This window comes from Erithacus rubecula, assembly GCF_903797595.1.
Source record: "Erithacus rubecula genome assembly, chromosome: 1".
NCBI classification, from domain to species: domain Eukaryota; kingdom Metazoa; phylum Chordata; class Aves; order Passeriformes; family Muscicapidae; genus Erithacus; species Erithacus rubecula.
Genome location: NC_136658.1, coordinates 94,394,878 through 94,407,487, shown reverse-complemented (window position 1 = coordinate 94,407,487; position 12,610 = coordinate 94,394,878). Strand labels below are relative to the sequence as shown.

The 12,610-nt window shown below is 40.4% G+C and overlaps 1 protein-coding gene across 2 annotated transcripts; it reads right to left on the bottom strand.

The window, feature by feature from the left end:
* LOC306801810 (toll-like receptor 7) lies at positions 1-9,514 on the bottom strand. 2 transcript variants are annotated; one of them, XM_079305190.1, is made up of 4 exons: positions 9,306-9,514; positions 8,874-8,920; positions 7,501-7,629; positions 1-4,943 (listed from the first exon to the last, which is right to left on the bottom strand). In XM_079305190.1, exons 2-4 carry the CDS (start codon positions 8,874-8,876, stop codon positions 1,803-1,805), a joined length of 3,273 nt encoding a protein of 1,090 aa, XP_079161316.1. In that variant the 5' UTR covers positions 8,877-8,920; positions 9,306-9,514; the 3' UTR covers positions 1-1,802. The 2 variants fall into 2 exon arrangements, with proteins under 2 accessions (XP_079161316.1, XP_079161315.1); XM_079305189.1 differs by having other exon boundaries at positions 7,501-7,625; positions 8,874-9,514.
* Positions 9,515-12,610: the final 3,096 nt, after the last annotated feature.

Sequence of the window (12,610 nt, the reverse complement as noted above, 5' to 3'; positions counted from 1 at the left end):
AAGTAGTTGAACTTCAAATCACTGGTTGACAAACACAAACATAAGAAACCATAGCATCATAAAATAATTAAGTTTGGAAAGACTTTGGAATCATTAAGTTGAAACATCAATCTAGCACCATGACCATGTTCACTATTAAAATATATCCTCAAGTGCCATATTCACATGTTTTTTTAACAATTCCAGGGATGGTGACTTTACCACTTCTCTGGGCAATCTGTTCCATTGTTTACAACCCTTTCCAGGAATTTTTTGTCTTAATATCTAATATAGACCTCCTCTGGAGCAATTCCTGTCCATTTCCTTTCATCCTGTCACTTTCTACATGGGAGAAAAGACTGACTCCCACTGAGTACAGCCTCCTTTCAGATGGTGGTAGAGAGTGATAAGGTTTCCCTGAGCTGCCTTTTCTCCTGGCTAAACAATGCTGAAGGGAATTATGTGAAAGGCTTTACTAAACTCTAGATAGACAACATCCACAACCTTTCCCACATCCACTAAGCAGGTCATTTTGTCACAGAAGAAGACAAGGCTGGTTAAGGAAGACCTGCCTTTCATAAACCCATGCCAGTGGGACCTTATACCCTGCTTGTCCTGTACTTCTTGCATGATGTCATTCAAGATGATCAGCTCCATAACCTTCACGGGCACCAATGTCAGGTTGAAGGGTCTTTAGTCCCCCAAATCCTCCCTCCAATGTCAAAATAAAATCATAAAGCATCTACTCTTCTAAACAGGCCCTGGTCGTTCTCCTGCTTCTGTTGTAAATCAATAACACCACTATGATAACTTGGAGGGAAAAAATGCTTATTGTCTATCATATAATATAAACATAAGTTTTCTGGTTTGTTTTTGTGTTCTTGCTGTCTGCATGCCTACTAAACTAAATCAAAAAGGGACTATTTAAAGAAAGGACCAGACAGAAAAGCTAGGCAAGGAACTGCAAGAGGCAGCTGAGATCACAGAATCATGGAATGGTTTGGATTGGAATGGATCTGGAAGATATCTAGTTCTTTGTCTCTTTGGTTTGACGGATTTTCTCCATCTGCCCTGTGCCTCTCCCTCTGCCCATCTGCTGTCCTGCTGCCTCTCCTTGCACCCATGCAGCAGCTCTGTGTACAAGGAATCCCTTTATCTTATAACTCTGTTCCATGGGCAGCCTACAAGACCTTCTAAACTAATGTCTCACTTACCTTCCCATTTCAGTCCACACACGTACTCCCAAGTCTCTTCAGATTTGTGAGCTTTTTGACTGTGCAACAATGGAAGCGTTCCTGTATCAGTCCCAAGCCCCTGATATCAATCCCAAGAGAATTTGCTTTCCACAGTTTCCCCACTTAGACAGAAGTGGTAGACTCAGAAGCTGTAAGCCCCGGATGAAAAGATAAGAAATCTTTTATTTTCCCAACTCTTAAGATCAAAGAATAAGCTTTTCTAAAGCTATTTCCAGACACAAATGTGTCAGCAATTTCTCTTCTTGATTTTCATAAATACAGCAAATAGAGAAAATGTACATTTTTATTAAAATCCCATATATTCCAACAGTGTCTGAACAGCAGCAACTTTAGGCAAGGTCCAACTGCTCCTTCACTCTGAGTATTTCATCGTGTTGACCAAGTGTCTAACCCACACTTGACCCAATCATAGGAGATGCTGGAGGCCAATAGTGAACTAAAAGCTGGAAGTGGTGATTTTCTGCAACAGTGCCTTCCAGGGGGTAGTGAATCATTTCTTGCTGTGCACTAAAAAGTGCCAAACAAGGTGCATGTGTATCAAGACATTTTTTAAGGGAAAGGGTAGAACTAAACAGTTTCTTTGAGAAGCTTGTTGTAAGCCAGAGAATTGCTGGTAGCTATGGAATTTTTCAGGCACTGCCAGAAGTAGGGCTGAGACTGAGGATTAGTTGGCCATTCCAGGACTGAACTTCTGCACAGCCTCTTTCTCAGACGCACGTAGCGGGACTTCTGCAAAACCTTCTCAAGAAATACCAAGATAATGACATCCATTTTCTCATCTAGAAGCCGCTGATGAGCCATATAAAATGTTGTCCTGAAGCGGCCACTTTTAATAAACCTCTTGGTCAGCACAAATATGGTCTTTTTGCTCAGCTGAATGCTCTGGGAAAGGTTGTCAAAGACTGGCTGTCCTGGGAGCCAGTCCCTTCCTTCCAGGCATAAATTGAACTGCCTAGCTTTCTGGTTTTCCAGCCTTTCCACCAGTTCTTGCAGCACCCACTCGTTCACAGCTGCATCCTCACTGTCATAGGCAACAAAGGCGTCGTAGCAAGCGTCTGGTGAGGACAGGCGCCGATAGCCCTTGAGCTTGGCACTGCAGTAATGGTAGCTGTACCACACATCCCAGAAGTAGAGATGGCTCATCACTGTGATCACCATCAAGCCCAGGACGGCTGAAGCTGACAGAGTGTACAGGACCAAATAGGACGTGTCCAGCTCACAGGTGTACAGATCCAGGAAAACCACGCTCCTTCCCTTATGTGCCCCCGGGCCAGCACAGGTCACGTCTGTGGCCAGAAGAGGAATGGTCACCTGCGTCCGATTGATCCACCAGACAAACCACACAGCCTCACAGTTGCACTTGAAAGGATTGCCATGCAAGAGCAGCATCTCCAGGTTGTTAATGACATTTTCAGGGAAGCTAGATCTCTTAATTACTTCAATCTTGTTTGAGCTCAGGTCCAAGTACCTCAGTTGAAAAGCACCTCTGAGAAAATATTTGGTTAACCGCTGAATACGATTGTTTCGGAGCATCAGTTGCTGGAGAGATGAAGTGCAATTGGACAGTTCCCGGGGAACATTAGTCAGGAGGTTATTGCTCAGGTCCAGAGTTACTAAGTTCCTCAAGGAAGGGAGGTTTCCCCAGAAGAAACTCTTCAACTGATTATTGGTTAAATTGAGGATCCTGAGACTAGGAGGCATTTTTTCAAAAACACCGTGAGGCAAAAAACTGAGTGAGTTGAAGGAAATATCCAGTTCTTCCAGGCTGGTTAGATTCTCAAAGAAGGACAAGTATCTTTCATTGCCATCCTTCCATAAAACATCTAAACGATTTCCTCTGAATTCTAAAATTCGAAGAGACTTACTTTCCATTCCTGTATCAATAGTGGTAGAAATTTCATTCTCATTCATCATCAGCTTCCTCAAATGGTCTAGGTTTTTCATAAAACTTAGCACATGAGAAACACCTTCTGCCAAAAAATAATATTGGTTATTGCTCAGATCTAGAATTTCTAAATGTTTTAGTTCTTTGAAAGCAGTTTGGTATAGCAAATCAACCCTGTTGTTAGAAAAATCCAGATATTTCAATCCAGACAAGTATGAGAATTCACTTCCATTTAAAGTTTGACTTATTGCATTACCTGACAAATTGAGACATTTGAGGGAGCTAAATCTCTGGAAGTCTGAGGGATTAACAAAAAATACATTGTTTCTGCTTAAATCCAGAGTTTTTCCATAGTTAAGGCAATCTTCCTTAACTAAAGGTTTGTAGGAAGAAGTCTCTTTGTCTTTGGAATGGCAACTTCGCCCATATAAATCATACCTGAAATAATGCATCTCTTGTTGTACTTGCCTGTTGTACCGCTCAACTGAAATACCAGGGCTAGAGCAAAATCCATGGAAGTTGCTTTCCCCTGAAGAAGGAGAAATTTTATTCACTGAGAGATCAATGAATTTAAGAGCTGGGAATTCTTCAAACACTGTCAGGTTTGCAACTTTAATGAAATTAGTCCCAAGATCCAACATGGTTAGATTCCTAAGACTGAGCAGTGGACGTAGATCTCGTGCCCTCAATTCTCTAAAGACATAACCTTTGAGCCTCAGGGTTTCCAGGTTAGAGAGGGAAGAAAATGTCTTAGAGAGATTCAAGTAGGGAGAATACACCTTCAGTTCAAAATTAAAGGACAGATCAAGCTGCACAAGACTGGGGATAAATGTCAAAAACTGAGCGTCTCCAATTTCCCTCATAAGGAAATTTTGGGAGAGGTCAAGTTCTTGGAGATTCTTCATGTTTTTAAACCAGCTGCTGGGTATGCTCTGAAGGGAGTTACTGTGAAGTCGCAAAATCCTTAAATTTTCCAAGAAGTTGAAAGCCTTTGAATGGATCTGAATTGAACTCTTGGGACAGGGAATGCAAGGATATGGGGCATTATAGCAACGGGGGCAATTGCCACTTAGGTCGAGAATTTCTAGGTTGGGAAGGCCACTTAAATCATGTTCTTGAATCTCTTGAATCATGTTGTTATAAATATACAATTCCCTTAATGTGGACGATAAATTGGGTGGAATTTGTGTTAAGTTGTCGGACTTCATAGATAATATTGTCAACTTCTTCAGCCCCAGAAAAGCTGTTTTCTCAATTTCAAATGAAACATTGCATGGATTGCGGTAGTAACAGTTCTGTCCAAGATACAACACCTCTATGTTGCCTAGCTCTGAGAAGCTGGCTTCTTGGATAGAAAATATCTTGTTTGCTTCCAGGCTTAGCAGGCTTAAAGTGGCAGGAAGACCTCGGGGTATTTCTGCCAGCTGGTTTGCATCCAAATACAACGACCTCAAACTTGTCAGGGCGGCAAAACTACCGCTCTCAATCTTCAGCGGGCTGGTGCACACGTGATCTTTGGGCCCCAGTTTGACAGGCACACAGTTGCATCTGAAGTCAATCTCCTCAAGGCTTTCAAGATGATTGAAGGTTGTTGGGTAGATGTGGGGAATATGGTTAATGCTCAGGGTAAGGTTGGTAGCATTTCCAGGGATCCCTCTGGGGACTTCCATAAGGCGCCGGTCAGTGCAGTCCACTGTCACAGTACCTTCTGAAGACTTAACATCACAGGGTAACGTTTTGGGAAACCAAGCCCCTGACAGCAGCATTGGGAATATGAAGAGCAAGATAAATGGCAATGCATTTGACATCTTTGCACAAGGTACCTAAAACCAAGGAAACATGGAGGTGTTAGTTTAATACAATGAGAATATTTCACCTGTACACTGGGTCAGGCCAACTATGCAGCTAAATTCTGGTTCTTGTCTCACACTGACCATGAATGGATGTGCAGAGAGGATTATAATTTTCAGGAAGGTATATGTGGTTTTTTTTTTTCCTCAAATGCTTAATTGCTTTTTAAAAATTTTATTATCACCAAGAGTTCTAGTGTTCATTTAAATACCACACTCTAAATGTTTAATTATTAAAAAAATAATTCCTGAAAAATTAACAAGGGGTGCATAATATCTATGTCTCTGTAAACATTTTTTCAAGCAAAAATAAGAGGTATTAAACATCCTGCAGATTACCATTGCATAATAGCATGGATGAGTACAGTTACTTTTTCAAAGCATACGCAAAATTGATAAAATCTGTATTCACTTAAAACTTGTGTATACTTTCAAAACTTCACTAACAGGTGACTGAGTTCATAATTCAAATTTAACATTATCATAAGTATTCTTCCTCTAGTAAGTGTCAGTATGGATGTAGAGTTGACCTACACCAGTCAATGTCTTTATTTCCATAAAGTTTAATACCAGTTTTCATTTCCACTACCCATCAAAGTAAGAGGAATGAAGAACAATGTGTCAGTGTGAGGTGGGAACATGAAAATCAAACACAGGTTTAAAATCAGGCATGTTCCAGAAAAGACTAATAAGCAGACTACATAACCAGACCCAAAATCCCACAGGCAGGTTAAAACACTCCAAAACACTCTCTCTGGCTGTCGAGTCTTTGTGGTCTTGCCGGCTTCATAGATTTGTGTGTATTATGGGAAGAGCTTTTAATATTTCGCAACTTACTAGTTACTTCCTCAGCAGCACTCAGTGTCAAGGAAACCCTGGCTGGCAGGCTGCAGCCTTGGCTGCTGAGGCACAGGCAGAGGGCCCCTGACCATCCTGCTGCCTTGCCTAGCATCTTAACTGCTAGTGGCTGATGCTGGTCAAGAGTTTTTAAAGACAATACACCACACAAAAACCAACAGCCTCATTTCTCTCTTGAAAACTCAGTGGTGGAGGCTTGCATGGCACATAGAGGGCTCTTAAACAATGAGGATTGGTTATGTGTGGCATAATATTGATGAAATGTCTAAATCCAGTTAAGCAGGTGAAAACTGGATGATTTAGGTAAAATGTTCAAGATACATGGAAATGTTTTTATCTCTTTAGCTGGGACACAAGAACACACAGGGACCTGCCACACAGTCTGTGTGAACCCTGATGAGTGCTGCCAAAGCTATGCCTTGCATGTGACACGGACTTGGAGGTGACGTGAGGCTTCCTGTTGCATGCCCTGTTTACTTTGAGCACTGTGTCCCTGTACAACTTTGTGTTTATGTGTTACATTAGAGAAGTGCACTGAATCAATCTACCTCTGCATCCATGTATATGGGAGAGTCCTTTAGTGACCCGCAGGGCAGCAAATGTAAGAGAAGCCGCATCAGGTCTCACACAGCACTGCACTTCTGCTATCTTGACTCAGCATCCAAATGGCATCACTTTGGTAATTCCTTCAGTCATCTTTGGAATTACAGAGCCTCAGTATTGAAGGAAAAATGTAAAATTCCACTGCAGACCTTGAATTCAGTGTAATTCAGTGACACAGTGCTACAGTGCTACCAAAATTTCCTTGCCCGTTCCCTGGAACCACTACAGTGCTTTCTTTTTTTCTGCAGATCCTCTGGGAAAAGCCACGGCTGTCAGCTGTGGCTATCATTCATACAGTTGTTCAGGGAAGGCTCATATGGAATAACCAGGCCATGCCTGTGTATCCATATTTTATTATCTCCAACTCTTGTGCTTTCACTTGCTAGGTATCAAATTGATCATCATTTGGCTTATTGGAATTCCCTTTGGAAACTCACCCAGCCAGAGATCACTGGGTAAGAGAGCTCACCAGTGTTTTCAGTACAGTCTAGCCAATCTCCTTTAGAGGAGGATTAAGTTTTCTGATTTCCCGATATAGAAAAGCACTTGCATAAAAATTATTAATGAAAGTAATCAGAGTAAGTGGGGAGTGAATTTGGAAAAGATAAAAGGTATTAATTTCCTCCCACCACTGGAGCTTTTCAGTAGAACCCTTTTTTTCCAGTAATGTGGTCAAGGATGTGGGAAGGAGAAAGAAGGGCTCTGCCATTGCTACTAAATTACTTGGAAAATTGAAGGTCTTAGAGTGACATGGGACACTCTCAAAGAAAAATGTGGATATATTCTTGAAAAAATTTTGCCTTCCTTCATTCTTTCTCAGGGGACACAGCATATTATACATGTCAAGGATATTAGGAGACTAATGGAAAACCAAAGAGCACGTATGTGATGTCCCAGCAGCTGCCTGCCTCCATCTCTTGCATTAGGAGACTGATGGACCTCAGGGCTAGTCTGGTTACCCAGGGAAAGAGCCCATGGAGCACAGCAGAGAGCTGGCAGGGAAACCACAGAGACTCCCTGCACCACAAGACATGTCACTGCAATGGGAGTGACACATGGGTGCTTTTACCTTTATCTGCCAACACACAGCAGAGCAGACCATGAAGAGCTGGCCGTCACCAGCCGGGGACACGGAATCTGCAGTCACTGAAGCAAATGCTGACAACTGATGCACGTCAATGTCTAGCAGACTTTCTACCTTTAAATGAAGGAAGGGAAAGTTAATTAGGTTTCTAAGCTTTAAAGATTTGATAAACCAAATTCAACCACTTTGTTGAAGCGCTAGACCACGACATGGGCAAGGTGTGATTGCACTCTAGATTGAAGACACAAACTTTCTTCATGAACTCGTACTCAGCATGCAGGCCCTTAATTTCAGGTTCTTAACCAAGTTCCTCAATTTAATGTACTCAAACTTAACAGTACTGAAATTCAAGAGAGAATGGGAGAGAGGAAAGAGAGAGAGAGCTCTCAGCAGGAACTGCTGGGTTTGAAGATCGAGGGAGATCTGCGATCTGCCTGAGTATACACCAAGCAGAGATTAATGCTACACATTTAGGTGCCTGAAATAAGGTGGAGTGAATCTGGGGTTCGATAGTCTTCATGAATATGTTTCTAGGTTTCTTAAGAAAACACTCTTGAGTCTTTTACAATGCTTATGTTTTGAACTCTCACATATTTCAGTATTTTTAGGAGCCTAAGTGTTGTTGCAGAGCCAGCCTAGCTGCTACCATCTTTGTGCTTAATTTCTTTTTATATTCTTTCCTTTCCTGATAATCTTTTCAATGCATTAGCTATTTGATCTGTAAAAAGCTACATGCTCTTTACATATGTACATGCTTATACAGATGGTGCTGTATCTGGCTATTTGCATATGTAAAACCTTGAGTCCATTATAGTAGCAGAACAAAAAAACAAACTTCTAAATAAGAGCAAAAAGCAATGCTGTCTTGTGCAATGTCTTTGCAATGAGAGGCCTGCTTAAAAGTAAAGCTAGAGTATGTGAGCTGTTCTTTTCTCTGTGATCCTTGAAAATAACTAATCTACTGATTTCAACTGACACATGCACCAACCCCTAATGATTTAGGCTATTCTTCAAATAATCAGCAACAGTACAGCTATGTTTCTGAAGGAAGGTTTTCTGTAGAGGTTCCACGTGTATTTTAGGTTATGACAGGAGAAAAGGGTAGAGAAAAATAAACATCTAAGGACTTAGAGCATTTAGATAAGATATTTATTACCCATTCTGTAGCAGTGCTATACATTAAGTATTAATGCAAATTAATACTTTTGTTCCTGGTCATGATGCATGGCAGTTTCTAACCAGAACAGTAAACTGGACCATTCAGAAAACAGAAAAGCAGAATATGTTCTTTAAAGTCTCCCAAAACAGTTCCAGTCAAAGATATCTAAGAACAATTTTAAAATAAAAGCTTAACATACCATTTTCTGTGTGCTTCCAGGTCTGCCAGATTTGATGCTGGAAGAGACTGTAAAACGGAGCAGAAGAAAACAGCATCAAAGTGTCTTCCAGTGGTTCAGCTGAGGTGCAGAGGAGAATGTGACATGACATAACTCACTCACGACAACAGCAGAAATCACTTCTCTGTCACTACTTTTCACCTTGTTTGCAACTCGAGAAATAATTGAATGTGAAACAACTGCTGCAACCTACTTCCTCAAACATTTGTACTTAAAACAATAGCACCTCATTTACTGCTCCACCCCCACAGAAAAACTGAGCACTCTGATTTTCCCCCTTTAAACAAATTTTTACATTACCCCTACATCCACGTGCTTTTATTTTCATATGCAGCAATTTGCTCTCTTTGATGCTACTTTTGAACACATTTTTCATTTCAAACTGTGTTTTACCTAGATACAGTGCCACACCATAAAAAACTGTAATACCTACTCAAAAAAGGTTCACATCCAAGCCATGGGGAATTCCAAAGGACAATTGTGAAATATTTGGCCACAAATTTTAACATCAGCCAGCAAGGAGAAAAATGTGTTACACAAGCATAAGTCAGTCACTTCAGACTAAACTAAGATTTGCAGAAGCTCAAGTTCCTCCTTTTCCCCACCCCCTCTTTTTCATATAAGCTGCATGAAAAGAGAGACAGAAGTTGGTTGTTGATGTTAACAATAGTTCAGTTTTGGAAGTTTAGTCATTCCTATAATTATTATTATTTGGCATTCACTCCTGATGCAATAGCTTCAGGACGGTTCGAATTTGAATACTCTATGGAAGAAATGTCTATTCAGTGAATGGGACTTTGGGGAAGGGAAACAAACCAGTGAGGATAAAAATGATAGTGGCAAGGGCACAGGAAATGGCATACAACAAGGTCAAAACTGTGTGGGAGAGTCTAGAAGGGTCACAGCTTAAAATTACATGGATCGACTTAGCTGATGACAATCCAGCATTACACAGAACATGGTGTATTTCAGATAGTTTCATACTTAGAAGCCTCCATGTTCATCAGAACAGACTGGCTCGATTTTTAGGATGTTTATTAGGTGGAGTTCGTGGCATTTCTTCATGCCTTCATTCTCCACATCTTTTTCTTTACATTTGAAATTGCAATTTATAATTTTTTCTTACTATGGTGGATCTGAGAAATTTATTTCAGGTGATAGGAACTTGAAAAATGAACAGGAAAGAATTTGTAATCATACTTTCAAATTGCCTATGTTTAGTATCTGAGTCACACAGACATAAACAACTTATATAGCATTACTGCCATTTCAAACAAGGCCTAGAAAAGGGCTTATTAATTCCCAAATGTATTAATTCAGGACTTTATTTCTCACTTTTGTGCCTGAATACTAGAAGCATGCAATGCCGGATGATTCTTCTGCTCTTTACTGATAACTGGATTTTGCTTTTCAAACCACACTGAGGATTTCAATGGGTGTTACCAGAACTAATGCAGAAATCTTACCAAAATCCTTCTGTGCGTTAAAAAGCCATTTAAGAAATTTCTGGTAGGAGGAAAACCTCACTCTACACTAGCAAACACTCTATAGTAGGTATTGCACTCTGGATATTTCACTGTTTATGTTACAACAAAGGAAAGTTAGCTTCCACCTATTTATAATTATTGACCCTATAGCAAAGATAATGTGCTTAACTAATTATGAAAGAAGAGAATGATTTGACACAGCTGGACTGTGTATGTTGATTTCTTCAAGAACCCAGCCATGTCCCTGGTATGTGACACCAGAACATGCTTAATATCTACTTAATGTTTTGGTTACAAGTGGGTTTTCTAAATCAGTGTCCAGTCACCCAAACCTGTAATTTTTTGCAGGTGCTCAGTGCCTTTGAAGATCTTCCTTGCAGTCTAAACCCACAAATTTCAGGTATTTTAGTATCTAGACAGACGCTCAGCATTTTATTTTGGAGTAAGGTTGGTTCTTCTTTATATTAGAAACTTGCTGTCACCCATCTAAGAGCACAGGAGTTTCAATTCTGTACAAAGTGAAACTACAGCTTTAGCTAAACACTAATAGAAACACAGAGCTTGCTTTTGCTGCTTTTTTCCCTCCCTAAACCTATGAAATGTGGGAAGCAAAATACAGCAACACTTCCCTTCAAAAGGTGGGAGCAAATGCATAGCAGGTCAGAACTCCAGATCCAGTCTGATTTTTGGAGGTACAGGGATTCACTGATTTACTGATTTTAAGCAGTTTCCCTCAGAAGTTGCACAAAATGTCTTTTGCCTCCTCTGAAACACAAAGTTAACCAAAAACCAAAAAAGTACTTCCTACTACATCATGTGTTAGGGGAGGACCCACTGCTAAGAGCAAATGTATATTGCTGCTGCTGTGAGTAAAGAAGGTAATTTAAAATAAAGCTGGAGTCCTTAATTGCTTTACTCCTTCATCTATGAGTTGGCTTGTAATTAGACTGGTGATTCACATTTCCTTTTTTTGCTCTTTGTCTTCTAAAAGAAAACTTGTATCAAGTTGCTTATAACTTATTTATCAAAATTGGGATTCCACTGTGTTCATCTTAAATCTGGGTAGTTTATTTAAATTCCTAAGGTCTTGCAGCAAAGCCTTCTTTCTAAAGTGCTGACCCTTGTTTCAAGAATGTTCTCCTTGTTTCAAGAATGAGGATACAGCCCCTCCTATTCATAGTTAATACAACATTTGGTGTAGCTTTTTCTTGAATAATTTCCTGGGTAAATTATACAATGTTATTTTGCACACTTTTTGAAATGCATGACTTGACTCTGCAAGCTGATGTAGACAGATGTACGAAAAGAACCAAAAAGAGAAATGGATAGCAAGATTGGGGAAATGGAAACAAAATCACTTGCAGATGCTTTAAAAGCTTCTGTATGAATGATCTGTGTATGTAATGTAAGATCCTTGCTGATAGCTGTTGTGGAAACATATTTGCAGGCACTAAAACTAACCAAAACAATGAACAGTAGACAGCACTGGAAGAGACTGGCTGACAATAAGGACAGAGGAAGCACTCAGGGCTCTGCTGAGAATGGAGAAAATGACAAGGTCTAAAGACCAAATGAAAGTAACCTGGCTGCTGCAGGAAAAGAGAATGAAGTGTTCCTATAAACACATTAACAAGCAAAGGAGGGCTGAGGAGAAGTTTTATCTCAGTTCAGTTTTGGGCCCCTGAGTAGAAGAAACACATTCTCCCCACAGACTACTGCCACAGCACCAGACTCTGAACATTTGACATTTTAAAATCCCCAGGAGAATATGACAAGAGCTTCCAGCAAGGCTGCAGACATCAGCTACTCTTACCAAGAGAGCCAAAAATGTGTACTTGCACTAGGGCAGTGGAATGAATAAAAATAAGGTTTACAGACAAATATCAGCTAAATCCTCCAATTTCTGCTATGCAATGGAGTATAATTTCAGTTATCCCAAAAGAATGATGCTGAGAGAGGAATGTTACTGTCAGGTCTTCAGACCAGAATCCAGGCATGGACCAGGGAGCAGAGAGAATTCAACACCAACCCCCTCACCATTTTCTGTCCCCATGGCTTTAAATTCTGTCAAAATGGAGGCAGTTTTCACAGAGCCACTGGAACTCACCTGGAACTCTTCACAAGCATTTTGGGTGCACAAAGTGCAGCACACAGAATAAGATTAGTTCTGCAATTTTCCTTCTGCTCTTTCCCCCATCTCATCCTGTTAAA

Coding starts and splice junctions, on each gene's coding strand:
- LOC306801810 (XM_079305189.1), bottom strand. CDS start 9,003: ATGTCATGTCACATTCTCCTCTGCACCTCAGCTGAACCACTGGAAGAC. Junction 7,626..8,873: donor CTGGAAGCACACAGAAAATG/GTATGTTAAGCT, acceptor ATTTAAAGGTAG/AAAGTCTGCTAGACATTGAC. Junction 4,944..7,500: donor CTGTGTGTTGGCAGATAAAG/GTAAAAGCACCC, acceptor CCTTGGTTTTAG/GTACCTTGTGCAAAGATGTC.